Here is a 17,583-nt window from a genome sequence, read left to right as displayed (position 1 = left end):
GATGCAAACATGTAAATTGCTGGCGGAGGAGACGGAGTGTCCACTTAGATCTAAATGGCGCAGATAGCACAACTGTCAGATGGTAAAATGAGACCGGGCTGAGATCACGGCAAGCAATCTGTAATCAAAAATGGAGGAGAATTGCATCGCGGCGGGGGAAAGATCTGAGTCAGACATAGAGTACAGTAGATTTCTGGGCTGAAGGGCTGATGATTGACCTATCTCTCCTCTTGCCTCCATCTGTCTCCACAGTTTTCATCCACTGTATATAATGCTATCATTCTTCATCTCCTTATCGCCCGTATCACTGCTTTTCATTGTTGTCCCTGCTACAAGCTGTTTTCTGTTAGACGCACTCTTCATGCATTTATTCTCTGTACGGCTGACTGCATTCATTCAAGAGCATCCCTCACAGCAGCACTCAGCACTCAGCACCTCTGTCTCAGGGGGCTAAATGCCGCCGCAGTTAGAGAACATGGCAGCAACAGTCCAGCACCGGTTACACCTCCTGACAGCGCTGAAAACAACATCACAACAAGGCCATTAATTTTTTTTAAGGCGTTCATTTTTATTTTTTTTTCAGGGAGGTAGTGGCAAGACCCCTTACCCTCGAAAATGCATTTTATTCCAAAAAGCTGTGGTAACAATGTGGTTTCTATGGCGATGGAAATAGAGCCATCAAATGCCCAGCGTTACACAGTTGCTTTTTATTTAGTCAGCCAGCACTAGAAAGGCTGTTAAAGGTTTGTACTAGAGACAGAGAAAGAGCACATGAAAATGGTGGACAGCAACAGATGTGTGTGTGTGTGTGAGAGAGAGAGAGAGAGAGAGAGCGACCTCTGTAAAAGCACTAGCTCGGCACCGTTAAGCACCACACAGGCAAACATAAGCTTATTTACCCGCTGAGACCTCTGTTGCCAGAGAGCGATGCATTCTGTTAGAGAGGCTGTTTGCATCGTGTAGCGTTGCAGAGGCTCAGCGTACAATGCACCCTCTCTGCCCCACTGTCCGTAAGTGTTAACAGAGCAGAACCTGTGGAATGCCTCCCTATTCTCAGTCATTATTACAGGAGAAAAACGGCATGTTTTGATACCACGTATCGACCCGCGAGGGAACAAGGTGCGGATCGGTGTAATGTATGCTCCCACTCTGCGTGCTGAACAGCGTGCCGTCTCAGGCAGCTGAGAACAGAGCGTGAGCGGTTTGTGGAAGAGGGCCGAGGTGTTTTTGGCATGTGCGTCCACGCCTGCGACTGTATGTGAGACGAGGCTAGAGTCGGTGTGTGCATGCGCGTGTGTGCACACAAGTGTAATCTATGTAGAGAGCGCACATCCATTGAGTATTCTGTGGCGTGTAGCGATTTGAAGAGATGAGTCACCCCTCTCAGACAACACCTACCAACCTCTATCTCTCATACACACACACACACACACACACACACGTACAAAGACACCGAGGGGCGTGATGTTGGCAAGCAGAGTTTCAGGCCCGCTCATACATTCACTTTCAAAGCAAAAAAAATCTCACCCTGTTCAATAGGTTAGACTCATTCCAGCTTCTTTTGCTCTACATTTTAAAGCAATCTTCTCTCACATTTATTTTTATTGATTCCTGTTCTCAGACTGAGGAGATTGAAGGTTTTCTCACAAGCGTGGAGGAGCAGGGCTGTGACGTGAAAGGCTGCTGGCTTGAATTCAGTGTTAAGGGTGGAAAATGTTGACATGAAAGTAAGGTTGGATTCCGATAACCGGTGCCATTTTAGATGTGGTTCCAGGTTGGCAAAATACTTGGATTCACTAAGCCCTAGAGCTAACAAATATCTCTTATCTTTAATCTTTTAACACTCTTAGCTCAGTTTTTATTAAGGAACATTCATCTGGCAGATTTCTTATGTTTGCCTGCACTAACAGCTGCTTTTGTTGGTTGAAATGACAGATTGTATCAGCGGTAGCTAATTTATGTTAATTCTAGAGCTTTAGATTGCCCCTGCCAATTAAACTTTACACAAAGAAAACAGACTTTTTTTTTTTTTTTCCCAAAGATTTAATAGATTTATTTTCTTACTTTGTGGTGGCTGTGGCTCAGTATGAACAAGTCATTGATTAATGGCAGGGAAGGTGATTCAGTCCCCGTCTCCTCCTGTCCTCATGTTTAAGCTTCCTGCAAGTCACTGAACCCCATAATGCTCCTGATGACCAGGCAGCACCTTGCATGACAGCTCTGACACTGTCGGTGTGTGTGTGTGTGTGTGTGTGAATGATATATAAGTCCATCTAGCATTTTGTATTCCTATATTTCTTCTGTAGCTGTCTCACTACATGCGCTCAATTTCCTACGAGCATTGCATTGTGGGACATATAATAGTGTATATGAACAGCACATGTAAGAATGACAGGCTTTGTCGACTATACTTAATTTGATGCAATTTCTAGTGTTCATACCCAAAACTTGCTTACAATTAATATGTAGGATGGACTTGGGACACAGCTTGCAGAGAGTCTTGAGAGGTTGTAGCTACAAGTTTTTAACAGTGACTCAGTTGAAACTGTGTTCTCTTTCTGCCTTTTTAGACGAGAAAATTTGACAACAGATCTCAGCTGAATCTTTGACTTTTAGTTATTTATAACTTTAGTTATTTACAAATGCTGGAAGCTCAACCTAAATATATTCAGTAAGGGATTTGAATTTAATATTGGATCCAGATCTGATGAAATGCTGTTGAACCACAAACCCTTCATGAAACTTGTCAGTGTGTCAGGCAGCCTTTTGAGAAAAGCAATAAAATCCCCCCAGTTGTTGCAGTAGAGCTGCTCAGCAAACACCAGTCAGCTTGTGGTCTGATATTGGTGGCTCCCAGTAGCCCGGTGTGTTTAACAGCATGAGTGTGAAGGAGGCATCATGCTCAGCAAATCTTTCCTGGATAAATAAAAGCTGAAGAAAGAAAGAGATTAGAGTCATTTCAGTGTCTTTGCCCTATATTGAAAAGCAATCTTCTCCCTGCTTTCACATTTGTTCGTATTGATTCATTCTGTTCATCGCAGACTTGAGTATTCACGTCTCTTTGTTCCAGTTGTAGAGGGTTTGCCTACAGTGAATTATGAGCTTGCACTCTGTTTGCAAGGTTGAGCAGTGCACAAGGCTCATTTATTTGATAGTCACGCTTTAAAAATCTCCACAGAACAGCGATTACAATAACTTCTGTATAGGAATTTGAATAGCCTAAAGCTAAATACAGTACTTCTAATCTGAGGCTCTAGAGAAATTAATGCTAATGAAACAATACCCCCTTGATGTTTGAGGAGATAAATACAGCGCGACTGATATGTCGGAGCCTGAAATGACTGTGCTCATCTAGAGGGGCTTCATCTTTTATGCCAAGCGAGGTTCCTCATCAGCTCATAATGCTTGTTGATTTGATGGATGTGTACTTGATTCCATGTGATTTGATTACTCGTTTCACGGTGGGTCTTGTTTGCCTCCGCTGTTGAACATTCGCAGGACGAGGTGCTGATTACGAGCATGACCGTATCTCAAAGCTACGAGCTGAGTGACAGCCACAAGGTGCCGCTGAAACTTTGATGACCCGCGTTAATGGCGCGTGACCGTTTTTCGGACTGTTGTCAAGTCCAGAGGTTATTCTGTCCCCCCCCCCACCCCGTTGTCCTGTCTCTCTCTGTTATCCAGTGGTGTATGGGGGAAGCCAGAGTGGGTTTGATTTGCACACTCACTCCGGTTCTGTTCCAGCGTTCACCCGGCCACTCAAGGATGATAAAATACAGGGCTGGATGGGAGCTGGGAGCCGGGTGCCTGCAGGCTGTTCACTAGAGGATTTTAATTTTGTTTTCCTCTCACTCCCTTTCTCCTCCCTCTCTCCCACAATGTTTGTGCATTCTTGCATGCACCAATGTGATTACAACAGGGAAAGGAGCACATTTGCAAGGACATATGTCACAGATTGGCATACAGATTCTGCAGTTTCAACGGCATCAATTAAAAACAAAGTGTATGAAATTTGCAAGAGCCTGGGAATTCTTTGCATGTGGGTCCTACAGGTTGCGCAGTTCATCATCATAACCAATCAGCGGGCTCAAACAAGACACCCAGCCTGTAAGTCCTCAAAGATCAACAGTGTATTTGTCCCATTTTATTCTGCAGGCCTTGCACTGTGCCTGTGCGCCGAGATTATGGATGAGACCAAGTTTAATTGACTCTCGTAATCTGATTTTGGCATGGGGAGGGTGGATCGTGGATTAAAGTTGTAACTACAACACAAACAGGGGATCAGGGGCCTGTTTAGCTGCCGAGGCTAGGGGACAATGGAGGCATGTTTAGACGTAACATGCCAGTGCTAATCCAGAACAGGCTAAGCTGCCCTGTATGGTAATATTGTTGCCTGGCTGTAATGAATGGCGCTGTCAGAGGGCTGGTCACATTGTCCTATGTCTGTGCGCCATGCACAGGCAGTGTAATAAAGTGGCAACGGTGCCGTGATGTAATACGATAGCAATAATGATAATAACTGGAGTGGAGGAATCACATTTGAAGCTGGCTGCTCGTGTCCTTAGCTGGCTTCTGCTATTGGCTCTGCAAGGAAGAGCACAACCGGGAAGAGTTGTTCAGAGCATGTTGCGAGCTATGCCAACGGCCCATCAGTCATCATGACAGCCGGGTCAACAAGGGGATTGTAACTTTACAGTCTGTTTCTGTAGCACAACACAGTGAGTAGTATACATAACTTAAACACACCTGATGTAAACGTCGAGAGTAGCAGACTTTAAGAGGCACAAATACAAGACATTCTTCACTTGCTTTACAGGAAGTGATTAATAGGTAGATAATAACACTGGTGGAAAGCAATTGTGCTTGAGTCACTGCTCAGTGTAAGTATTGTGGCTTCTCTTCTATATGTGCTGCTTCAGTTTGCCCCACATCACCCCAGGAGCATAAACACTGCTTCTAGGAGCCATATGAACAATTTGTTCAGGTCACCCTGTAGTCTGCCTTTGCCATTTTTCTTTGGACCTATCTATCTCCTGAAAGGGACAGTCTCCCTTCATCCCTCCTCCTCTTTTTTTTTTTCCTGCTATCCTCTCCCTCAGCTCTGCCTGCTGTAAGTTCTTTTTTAACCTTTATTTGTCCAGGGGAGGGTTCTGCTGTGCATGCACGCTCTATTCCAGCTTTGCTCTTCTTCACTTTTACACAGCTGTATGTGCTGCTGTATATAACACCCTATAAAATGGCAGTTCCTCTCCTGTTGGCCACTGAGCAGCTGTTAAGCATCTTGCACAGGGGTGCTGCTATAGTATTGTTGAAGGAGAGGAGGTTGTTAGTCATTCATTTTAGCCAGCAGTGCTTCTCTAGGCTACAGCTGTCCTTCGGCTGGTCTGGAATCTACCTGGTCCACCAGCACTTTTCCATGAAATGTTTCTTTGTTACTCTCATGAAATAGTGTTGTATAATCTTTGTGGTATTCCTGATTCTTGTTTAGTCCACATTTGTGTGCTACATGTTTTGATGGGGGTAACATGTTACATCACTGACACATAACAACAGGAAGACTGTTTTGCCTTTCTATCTTTCAAAAGATTCTCCTTCTGCCCTTGAGTCATTTTGGAAATACTTGAGCTGTGTGTGGATGGCACTTGAATCAACAAAGCAGGAAATATAACTTAGACAGTGCAAAGCGCGTGCTCTAACATCCATGGTGTCAGTTAGAGCTGCAACTAATGATTATTTTCATTAGCAATTAATATGTCAGTATTTTTGGCCTTGCACAGACCTACTCACTGGTACATATTTATTTATACGTCCATCACTGCTCTGCTCCCCTCTTACCTTTGTGGATATATCTCACTCAAAACTAGAATTTATTGTTTGCGCTCATATGACTCCCTCTTACTGTCCGTCCCTAAGGTTCCGACTGAACTTGGCAAACAGGCATAAAGACCTGTTTGCCAAGTTCACTGCCCCTGCAGCCTGGAACCACTTGCAGACAGATTTGCAGCTGGAAGAGCTGATCCTGATTAAGGCATTTAAAAATGTAGTGAAGGGTTTAGAGGCAAATTCAGTAGGAATTTGTAATTTCTTCCTTAGCTAGATTAGTTTCCTCCTGTCTGTCTTTTTAGGCATATGATTCTGTGAGTTGCTATTGTAAGTTGTGTTTTATGTGTTTTAATTGTTTGCCTGTATGTTATATAAAACACTGGATTGCTGCTCTCTTGGTCAAGGCTCCCTTGAAAAAGAGATCTTGTAATCTCAATGGGATTCACCTGGTTAAATAAAGGTTTAATAAAAATAAATAAATAAAATTCGTTTTTTTCAAAGACTTTATTGGTCTATAATATATCTGAAAATTGTTAAAAATGTTTCCCAGAGTCTAAATAAACATATTTAAACTGCTTGTTTTGTGTGACAAACAATACAAAACCCAAAGATTTTCCATTCACTCTCATAGAGGACCAATAAATCCAGCTAATATAACGACTGAGAAGCCAGAACCAGATCATTTTTAGCATTTTTGCTTAAAATAACATAAACAATTCATCAGTGCAGATTAATTTGCTGTTAGTCGACTAATAGACTGATCATTTCAGCTCTACTCATTAAATGCAGTGAATATGTAATCCAAAGGTAAAATTATGAATGATGTCAGTCATTGCTTGATCAATAATCAGTTTTTCTCATTCAGTCATCTGAAAAATGAACAAGTAAACCTTTCTCTAACAGCAGATCCTGGCTGCCTTGTTTGCCACCCGTCTATGCTTTACAGTCAACTGGAACAGCACAGATTGACTTAACACTGAAAGTGTTCATATTTCCTGCAGCAGTAAATCCAGACCTCTGCATGCTCAGTGTGTGAATGTAATGTCCTGCTGTTCAGATAAAGAAGACCTTTCTTGCTTCTGCAGCTTTAGTTACAACTGATTCTCAGCTCCACTATCGACAGCGCAGCTGGGATGGTTGTGTTAGTTCAATGTTGGGAACAGTACACATGGCTGTTAGCCAGGCTTTTAGGCTTTTAATTGGTACCCAATTTGCATAGTACTAATTATAATGTGTTTCAAGTATGTAGCGTGTACACGTTTAAAAAATTAGTGAAATTACTTGGTTTTTAAATGTGGTGTTAATGGATGCTAGTGTCCCACAATGCCTGACAGAAATGGAGGAGCTACTAGTATAACTGGAAGATAGCAAAAATATAGCAGACAGTGTTGTGAATAAATTTAAAATTAAGAATTTAAACATTTAAAATTATAGATTCAAGAGCTGTTATTGTCACATGCACAGCAACAGAGCGGGTACATAGCATCATTGAAAGCATGAGTAATAAATAATTCATAGTAATAAATACTGCAAATCCTTCGAAAAGCATTTTCTAGAAGCTGCTTGTGATGTTTTCATGGCAATAGTGTTCAAAGTTGCAGCTCGGTTGGTGTTCGTCAGTGCAGTTTTAGTACCGAATTTTACAGTACATTGATTTCTTCTACGGTTCTGTAAGTACGTAAACACTTACAAGATGCATGACGTCTTATGGATTTTGTAAAAAGCAGCTCAGCACACAGCTGTGGTCTGGTGAGCTCTTTTTGTTGGGATGAGAAATGGTGACAGACTCCGGAGGTGAGGAGCTGACATTCTCAGTCGACACTATAAGTCCACAGATGATGATGATGATGATACGTCCCATGAGAGTGTTTGACTTCCTCCTTCCCTCACCATCACTTACATCGTGATGATTAGCATCATGCTCAACATGTCTGAGCACGATTTTGTTTTTACTGATGCAGTAACTGATTCCCTCAGAAACGTTTTCTCTTTGACCTTTAGTTGTGTTGGCGTTTGTGTGGGGTCATTTTTCACCATCCAACTTGCTATGAAAGGCTGTTTGCTCTTAAAGTATATAAATCAGCTTACTGACTAAAAAGCTTCACTTCAGCAGGATTTCTTGCTGATGCTTTAAGCAATGTGTTTTTTTTTTTTCAGCAACATCATTTCATTGAGCTGTAATTAACACAAGTTTTCATTGTCCTTCGATGACATCGCTCGGAGGACAAATACAAACTTAGTAATTCCCTGCAAATCAGTAACTAACAAATAATATGAAGCGGTTTACAATTTCAGAATCTGTTTCTCATATGATGTTTGCCCGCTGAGGGCCACTTTCTCTCTTTTTCCTTCCTCTGACTGTCTGTGTACAACTACGCTCCAAGTGAAGGCACATTTCATTGCTCAAGTCTAATTGCAGTCGTCTCTTCATTTCTGACTCCTTCTCTCCTCCCTCTTGTCGTTTTTGACTTTATGGCCAAGCTACAAGCAGTAAAGTCATAAATGTCTGTATCTTTAAAGATCAATGATAATGCTGATTTTTTCTTACACCACACTTCAAATGTAGGCTACAAAAAGTTCCTCAGAGATATTATGGCTAGTATTAAAGCTGCTATGATCAATATTTTTATATTAGCAATGGATTGACTGATTTTGTGTAATGTGAAAGAGGTTGTGCATAGTGACCAACCAACAGAGAATTATTACCTGACTCTGCAGTTCCCCTCAGCTCATCAGAGCATTTTAGCATCTTTTAGCTCATTGTTTTGGTTTACCTGTGCACTACCAAATGGCTGACAGACAATGTTAGCAACTACCTGGTGAAGTGGAGCATTTTAGTAGCTAAAGAGCCAGATATTTCCCTCAGGAAATGGTGGAGATAAAAACACTGGATATAGATTCATCAGGTGGACACAAATGCAAGTCCAAATGAAAGCTAATGTTGCTCTGTATTTGCTGGATGTGTAAATAGTAGCAAGATGTTCACTACAGCAACTTTATAAGATAATAATATGACAATGTTGAGTTTGCAGCTTGTTACACTAGGTTTGAGGTTAGGTTTAGGGTTAGAAATGAAAAATGAAATGAAATGTATATGGGGTTTTGAGAAAAATATCTATTTCTCCATCTCTTATTAATATTTCAAAACAATGATTCAGCTAATGACTGGTCAATGCCAATGTAACCAGTTGAATAGGGCCTTGATGGGGGGTTCTTAGTGCCTCACTTTCCCCCATTGTCTGCGTTATTTTCCTCCCGAGTGCTCCGGTTTCCTCCCACAATCCAAAGACATGCGTGTTAGATTAATATTTGGCTCTAAAATAACCTGCAGGTGTGAATATGGACCTAAATAGTTGTTTGTATATGTGTATATGTTTGCCCTGTGATAGACTGGTGACCAATCCAGGGTGTACCCTTCCTTTTGCCCAAATTGAGCTGGGACAGTCTGGGGTCTGTATAAGGAGCAATGTGTTTTCCATTTTCAGTTTGCAATAGATAAAAAGAAGCAGGGGCTTATCAAAGAAATGCAAAGCAAATTTAAGGATTCATTTATAGTCTCAATATCCAGCAATTATCAAGAGATCATTATATGTGATCTCTGGGAGGCTGGCATCATATTATCTCTCCAGAAAACCAGAACTTTACATAGTGAATTTTCACAAGAAGTCGTGGCTCCAACTCTTTCGCTTCCTTCTCCCTTCACCCAGGAAAGGCTTTATTAGCCTCAGCGATGAGGGTTGGACCGAGTGTCTCTTACCACACACTCTCTTGCTTTATATCTCCCCAGTGTCCTGTCCCCAAACCTTTCATCTCAGCTTGTCAACTGCTTTACAACTGTGCTTATAAATGCTCACTTGAGGGTCCCGACCCCTCACAGGTCCCGACAGGCTCATCAGCCCTTTGGATAAACTCTGAGAGAGAATATCCCACTTGGCTACTCACCAAGACAATGATGGAGTTAGACATGTATGTGGATCACTCTCACAGACACAAACTCACACTGAGCTGGCGGGGTTATGGAGATAAGGTGTGCTTTATTTAGCAACATCAACATGATGGAGCCTAAACCGTGACGTCACTGTTGGCATTCCACCTGCCTGTGGCACAGAGAGCGAGGGCAGTCCAGTGCATGTGAAATGAGTGTACTGACTTTACAACAGTTCTGGAGATCATCCCTAGTTTCACTTTGTTTTTTAATCTCCTAAACAGATCTAATGCTTACAGATGCAGTGATAAATGAAGTGTAAATCACATTTTAAAGAGTTGTCTGTACTTTGAGAGCCATAAGCTAGAGCTGTCACAGTGTAGCTGTACGAGTTGAAGAAGTTAGTCTTGTAGACTTCTTGTAGAATAACCAAGCAAATCAAGTGTGAGGCTTAATGAGCGTCTGTTAACAATGTGTCTTTTAAAGACACAAAGAGCGACTTAACTTTGTTTTCTTTTTATTTTCTCTTTTGCCTGGCTCCTATCCATTTTTGTTTTGCTTTTTATGTTGGCAGACTAGGAAGCTTACACTATTGTTGCATTCACTCTCTCTGGATAAGAGTGTCAGCTAAATGCCTGAAAATGCAAAATGTAAATGCAGGGGAAGAATATTCACTCGACAGGGTTGTTACTCTTTCATGCTGATTTGGACAGCGTTCTAACTCGAAGACATTTCCTTGACATTCATTTGTATTTTGCTCGCATATCTCGTCAGTGCAGTATACTGTGCCTATGCATATGCAGGGCTCATCATCTTCGTCTTTGGGCGGATTTTTGTGAAACACTGTCACCGTGCAGGCCGAGGTTCTTGCTCTCTGATTATTTTTTATGATACTGTATTTGTGGCGCCTTTTCTCTGATCTCCAGTTTTTCTCTCTGTTTCTGCCTCAGGATCTGAAGAAGGTGCTGTCTTTCCCCCCATACCCTGGGGAGTTTTTGCACCCGGTCGTGTATGCCTGCACGGCAGTCATGTTGCTCTGCCTCTTCGCCTCCATCATCACCTACATAGTGCACCACAGGTAAGAAGAAATCACTACCTTTTGTTATTGTTTTTGTTGAAGAACGCATCGGCTCTTCACACTGCCGCACCTTAATTTAAAATCACAGCCCTCAACTTCATTTCTGCATCTGGTCACTCAGTCAGGCGTTTATGTAATCTCTTCATTTCTTGCCTTTTTTACCTTCATGGTTTACAGTTTGTTTTTGACTCCTCTGTCACAGATCCTGCACTGACTGTGGTGTGAGTCAGATGCTTTAGGCTGGCATGAAGCACTGCAGCCTGTCTGACTAAGAGGATCTAAAGCACACACACAGATGTGTGTAAGTGTGTGTTAGGATGTGTGATTCAGACAGTCGTAGAAGTGCTTTACCTAAATTTATGCTTCTAATGAATTTCTGAGGGTTGCTGAGGCCATCCTTTGTTCCTTTTATTCCATATGGAGATGAGGACAGAGAATGTACCGTGTGGCTCTGGTGTTTTTGCACTGGGGCATCTGTCTGCTCTTCTTAGCTTGGCTGCTGTCATTAAAGCAGGAGGGAGCCTGTCTGGCGTATTATTTCAGCATGCCAATTTATCATCTGTTGCCTTCATGGAGTATCACTCACTTTATCTTGTCCATGGCATTAATGTGGTATTATTGTAATAGCTCTCAATCCATTTTAATATAGAGGGAAAAGGAAATGTCTCAAATGTCACATTTTCAAGAAATATAGTTATATTCTTAGAATAACACAGTTATTACCTTAAACAGAAATAGTTGGTCTTATTTATGATTTCTTGTCCTTGCTGCAACTAAAGCACAAAAGTTATGCGGTACGAAAGTTGCAACATTTTCCATTTGCATCCATCTGTGACACCTGGGACGGAGACAGGGCGCGTCCTTCGTCAGTCAGACAGCGATGACAGCATCTGGGTCTCCGAACAGCAGCATCACTTACTGTCGTCTAGCACTGCAGTATTGACTGGAGGAAAAATGGAAAACCGCAATACAGGCAGGAGCGATTTCAAAATTGCAGAAGATTGAGATTTTTGATTGAACTGAAATGCAAACAGATCCCAGGCACCACTGTATGTTCTGATGTTTTGTGCAGAATGGGTGGCCTAAATATCAAGTTGGATTTGTGACTCAACACAAATAAACATGCTTCACAGGGTTTCAAGACAGCTAAGGCATGCTAACAGACATGATGAGGTGAAGCAAAGTGCTAAAAACCCTCATTGGGAGCCTTTTTTTGAATGAAATTGTAGTAACACACCCCTGCATTTATGAAGGAAAAAAATACCAATATTCCCTTTTTCCTTTTAAATTCATCTTCAGTCAAACAACAACATATAAATGGTAAAATGTAGTTAAACAGTGTTTGCAGAAAAGTAACTCAAAGGAAATTAAGTTATGAGTTTAGATTTTTAGATTTGATACGTAATAGATACATAAAGAGCTATAGTGTAAAGTATATTTTAATCATTACTGAGGAACTAAAGTATCTGTGTTGTATAATTTAAGCTTTAGCCATTCAATCTGCACATAATTACAAGTTGGAATCAAAAGTTTCAAAAAAAAAGGATAATAATCTACATGTATGACCATGTAATGATGCCTTCCTGTAATTGAAAAAAAAAATGTTAAAGTGCATTTCAAAACACTTACATCCGTCACAAAGTGCCTCTCAGAGCAATCCATTACAGTCCAAACTAGAGTGAGAACAAGCCCATATTTAGAGATATGAAGCCAGAGCTTTTGTGTGATCTGCCACACACACAGGGGAGGGTTAGAGGGTTTTTCTTTCAACGGCGCTCACTAACTCCAACACCTCCTCCTCCTCGTCCACATCTCCCTCTAGGCACTCCCCAGCACTAAAAGACAACCCTGTTTAGTAACACTTTAGTTGTGTAGTATCACTCCAGCTGACTGACAGTATCCAAGCCGTGAAGTGCTAGGACTGCGTGTTAAATGGGCAGGATGCGAGGGAGGCTGTTCAAGGCTAGGCACAGTAGATTGTACGTGCTTGAATTTGTCACTTTCTCACTTTAGCTCACTACCATATGCATATACTGTACACATATGCATAAATATATGCATACAGTATGTGTTATTGGTTATTTATCTGATGTCAGGTAACTCAAGGTAGAATCTGTGATCATATTATCAATATCCAACAAGGATAAATGTCCTTAAACACTTACAAATCAAATAAAAAGGATGCTCCCTGCAACTTCAGATCTTGTTTTATAATCGCCAAATTTAGACAATTCTTCTTCATTAAAAGTAATCTAGTTGATTGTTGTCTATACTTTCATGCTTACAGTGCTACTGCTAGCAGCTTATACAGTATGACTGCTCATAGTGAAGAAAATGTGAATACATGTCCTGTAAGCTACAAGAAAATGGGCTCAGGTGTAACCCATTGGTAACTGACTTACTCCATGGCAACATTAAACTTCTGGTTTATGTCAGCCAAAGCAAGATGGATGCCCTGTTGGCAAAATCTCAAAATATAGGCAGTTGATCCCATAAGAGGAAGGAAAAGAACAAGAGTGACCAAATCTTGAAATCTTTTTTTTTGTTTTGGGTTAGGGTTACTATACATTCAGTGACAGAACTAGGTGTATAATATCATTAGCTTTTAAATAAAGGGAGGGAAAACCAAGCAGAAACAGTTTAGGGTTCATATGACTCATAATGGCTACCAACACGTGATGCCTGATTTGTACAGTAAAGTGTAGTGAAGATACTGTACATGCAGGCAGAAAGAGAAAAGACAGTAAATGCTGCCATGTGTAGTAGTGCAATAACTCAATAATATCATAGTTTTCAGGGGATCATAGCTTCATGACTATATGTAATGTAAAACGGGTCACTTGTAGTAACAAACACAGAGGAAATTATCCCACAACTCAGCTCTAAAATTGTTGCTGTCACCAAAAATAATTTAAAGTAACTACAAGGAACTTTCATTTTGTGTTGATTTTAGCGGCTTCTGTGGACAAAAGCCGTAGAGTTTTCCCAGAATGAAGACTGCATTTCCCATGAGCACTACCCACCTCGTGTCGTAAAGATCTTGGCTAGCACGTGCATTTGTTTAGGAAGAGAGTGAAAGAGAGATGCTACTTATTTTTGATACTGTTTTTCTTTTTTAAACACAACTGTTTGCAGGATGCATAGCGATGACATAATGTATCTATTTGTGGCTCTGTAAGATTAATAACTATAATATGACGATGGTAAAGCAAAGTAAACTTCAGCATCACTTACTGTAATGTATTGATATTGGGAAAATACTTTTTATAGTGTTATTAATTTTAACCACTATACTGTACAAGCCCTATTGCCATATTGCTGCCTGTTCTCCACAAGAATTAGCATTCAACCACTTCCATTTCTCCATTTAACAGCACTGCTACCTGTAGTTTATGGGACTTATCGTCATGTTTGGACATTCCAAATATGACAACATCTTCCACCAATGAAAATGCTTGGCTGAAACTACCTTAACTATAATGTGTCATATTATACTGTCCATAGCTTTATTGTCCCTTACAGTTGGCTCAGCAGAGGGTGTAGGGTAAGAGAGCAGATGCAGAGAGAGGACAGTTTTATTCCCCCCACCCTCTGGGAGATGGGGATGTGGAGGGTTGCCAGGTTAATGTACTTGACCCAATGAAAACCGAGAGCAGACCCTATGAAAACCCCTTTCCAGGGAGGCCAGGAGCAGGCCTGATTTATGGCCTCTATGCTGGATGGAGTTCAGTACCTGGACCTCGGCAGAAGAATCGACAACAGCAGCCTTAACTCTCCCTCCCCTTACGCAGAGCAGTGAAGCCCGGCCCCAGACACGCCTCATAGCTCACTGTTGAGCCACTGCTTCATCTACAGTTGGATCACGTGCAGCTGGGGCTCCGCTCCTCCATTTTGGGGAGTGGAGATTTCCAGCACAGGGTTATCTAATTTCAAATGGTGACAGTGACTTTACGGATAAAACAGAGGGAGCTGACACAGGGAAGTAATTAAAAGAATAGATGGTCTGTTAATTCATACAGTACGACAAATATGTCGGTATTGTCTGACCTATTTAGCCTATTCTCTAACAGCTGGATGGAAAATGGTAATATGGGTTAAGTGCCCTGCCCAAAGCTGTGTAACCCCCTGGCAGATGCCATATTTCACAAAGTGGGTATGAGTGCATAGTATCACATTGTGAAAACTTCAATTGGCCCAGCCAACTGGAAACAATCTCTCTTTATTTCATCATCAAACCAGCAGAGTGATTTCTTATTTATGTGCATATACCCGCGCATATACTGTGAATGTAAATATGTGTGAAAGAGCTTTGAAGATTGTATACTGAATAACACATACAGTTCTTACTAAAACTCTGTATAAAAGCCCTTTGCATGAGTTCCAACATTCTAAAATAAAGATTATGTAATTTATAGGAAGTGTTACCACTTTTAATCCTTCCTCTTTTTTTTGTTCTTCGTCTGTTTTTGGACGACACAGTGGCTTAGTGGTTAGCACTGTTACCTCACAGCAAGGTCCTGGGTTCAAATCCCGGCCATCCCAGGTCCTTTCTCTGTGGAGTTTGCATGTTTGCGTGTGTTGCTGTTGGGTTTTCTCCCACTGTCAAAGACATGTATGTTAGGGTTAATACACCTGTCGACGCCCCTGACCACTGGCACTAGCAAAAAGAACTGCAGTAGGTCCCCAGGCACTGCAGCGCCATTGACCAATGCTCCTAGTGTATATCTTGTTTTATATCACCTTTTTCATAAAGAGAATCTTATGAGAAAGCCATTTGTCTTTTGCACATTAGTCTTGTGTATACAGACACAAAATGGACTTAACAACAAAACGGTTTTGTGCACTTTCTGGGTTTAGCAAATAGTTAACAGTTTATTGTCATTAACGGTACTATTAATGATAACAAAGTAATTAGTTTACACTTTTAATTTATTTATTATCTTGTAGTGTAGACTTTGACCATAATATTATATTTTATTAGATTAAAATAAGTTGACTAATGATTGTAGCCACCCAAGGTAGGTGTGTAAGGAAACTTCCCAGCATGCACCAGGGCCACAGATTCATAGACATAAGTCTAATTTGATATATGTTCCTGCATTGTTACTTGTGTTATTGTGCTTCATACTATGTTCTACATTGTTCCCGCTGTTCCACGGTGCCAATGTTGCAATACTGTTAGTTATTCAGAGTGAAAGCGGTTAGACCACAAGTGATGTTGTGTACATTATTAAAGACATGTTCCCCAATTTCATTTCCACAAAATGGTGAAAAATCTGACTCTCCCTGTTGAAATGTGCAATTGTCCTCAGTCGGACTCAAACTCCTGTATTTCTCTTAACAAAACGAGTAGAGTTTGCGAAGCATGGGAATGTGAAAATACAATGCTGGGAATTCTGTGCTTGCATTCAGTGTGAGCACTGAGCACTTACATCGTAAAGTCAATTGATCTGTAAAGTGTGAACATAAAGGTTGCAGGTACTGGCTGTGCAGGAAGGCGGATTAAAACATGTAGCGTGAGTTAACACAATATACAAGAGTAATACCAGTTTTACATGTGTGGAATTATGTTGATAACTAAAAATACTTAGTAAGAATGATTACCTCACTTATGAAAAGTTGAGTCAAGGTTAAACATTTTGTGTGCTTTAAAATATTCTATTATTCAGTCCACGTATTGGCAGTTGAGTATGTAATGGCGTGTTTGCAGTATTCAGACTCTATGAGGAGCACTCCTAAGCTTCCCCTGGTTGTTAATCTATGGCAGTGGCAAGGTAAAAGAAAAGGGCAATTTATGCAGGCCTTGTAAAAGACTGGCTTAAATCATGCTGAATGTGAGTGATAGGCAATGTACCTTGAAAACTGAATAACAATGAGATTTTACTTCATACTGAAACATAAAACACTATGGGTTATAGTATGTACCTGCTAATTTTCTGCATCTTGGTCTCTTTTTGGCAGTGCAATCCGCATCAGTCGGAAGGGATGGCATATGCTTCTCAACTTCTGTTTCCACACGGCTCTGACCTTCGCTGTGTTTGCCGGCGGCATCAATCGAATCAAATACCCCATCATCTGTCAAGCAGTAAGTGCATCCCCTTTTCATTCGTCCCACTCTCAAAGCTTTTCAGAAAATTGATTATGAATGTCTATTCAGGTGTCAGCAATCAGGGCACTGAGTGCACCGTGTGGACCTACAGTAACACAGCTTTATGTGTCTTTCATGCTCCAGCTGCATGCATGGTCTGGTCTCTTTAAGTGAAGTGGTGGCACAATGAGCTCCCTGTCTCTCTGTTTTCTGTCTGTGTCCTCTTTTGTTGCCTAGGGTTAGTGGTGGGTATTATGGCCCAAATTCTATATAGCATTTTCTTGACTTTTTGGAATGTGGTAGTATGTACCTGGACTTCCGTACAGATATATTTTTGCCAGGAATTTTAACCTTGCAGTTAAGTGTTCATGAAATGGCAGGATCACAGAGTATAATAAGGATTTTTATTTGGAACATTCATGCATCCCTGGCAATAACTGTCATGCACCAGGCTTGTAGATCGTTTCAATGCTCAGTATTTAATTTTTTTTGGCCTTTCCATGTCCATGATTGTGGTTGTCGTCTTTTTAGCCACACTAGCGGCATAGCTTTGGGATAACCGCTTTTTGTCCAGACTGAAATATCTCAACAGCTATGGGATAGACTTCCATGAAATTTTGTACAGATGTCTACAGTCCCCATAGGATGAGGCCTACTGACCTCTGACAT

The 17,583-nt window shown here is 41.1% G+C and overlaps 1 protein-coding gene across 12 annotated transcripts in view; it reads left to right on the top strand.

The window, feature by feature from the left end:
- LOC121912177 (adhesion G protein-coupled receptor A1) overlaps positions 1-17,583 on the top strand; it is a 181,311-nt gene that overhangs the window by 137,892 nt on the left and 25,836 nt on the right. For all 12 annotated transcript variants that reach the window (XM_042434304.1, XM_042434303.1, XM_042434302.1 and 9 more), the window contains 2 exons: positions 10,699-10,826; positions 16,788-16,911. In XM_042434304.1, the coding sequence (XP_042290238.1) occupies positions 10,699-10,826; positions 16,788-16,911 (252 nt within the window). The remainder of the gene's footprint in view (positions 1-10,698; positions 10,827-16,787; positions 16,912-17,583) is intronic.

Source organism: Thunnus maccoyii, chromosome 14 (genome assembly GCF_910596095.1).
Source record: "Thunnus maccoyii chromosome 14, fThuMac1.1, whole genome shotgun sequence".
Taxonomy (NCBI): Eukaryota; Metazoa; Chordata; class Actinopteri; order Scombriformes; family Scombridae; genus Thunnus; species Thunnus maccoyii.
The sequence above is the reverse complement of the archived record's forward strand: the minus strand, read 5'-3'. Positions and strand labels throughout refer to the sequence as shown.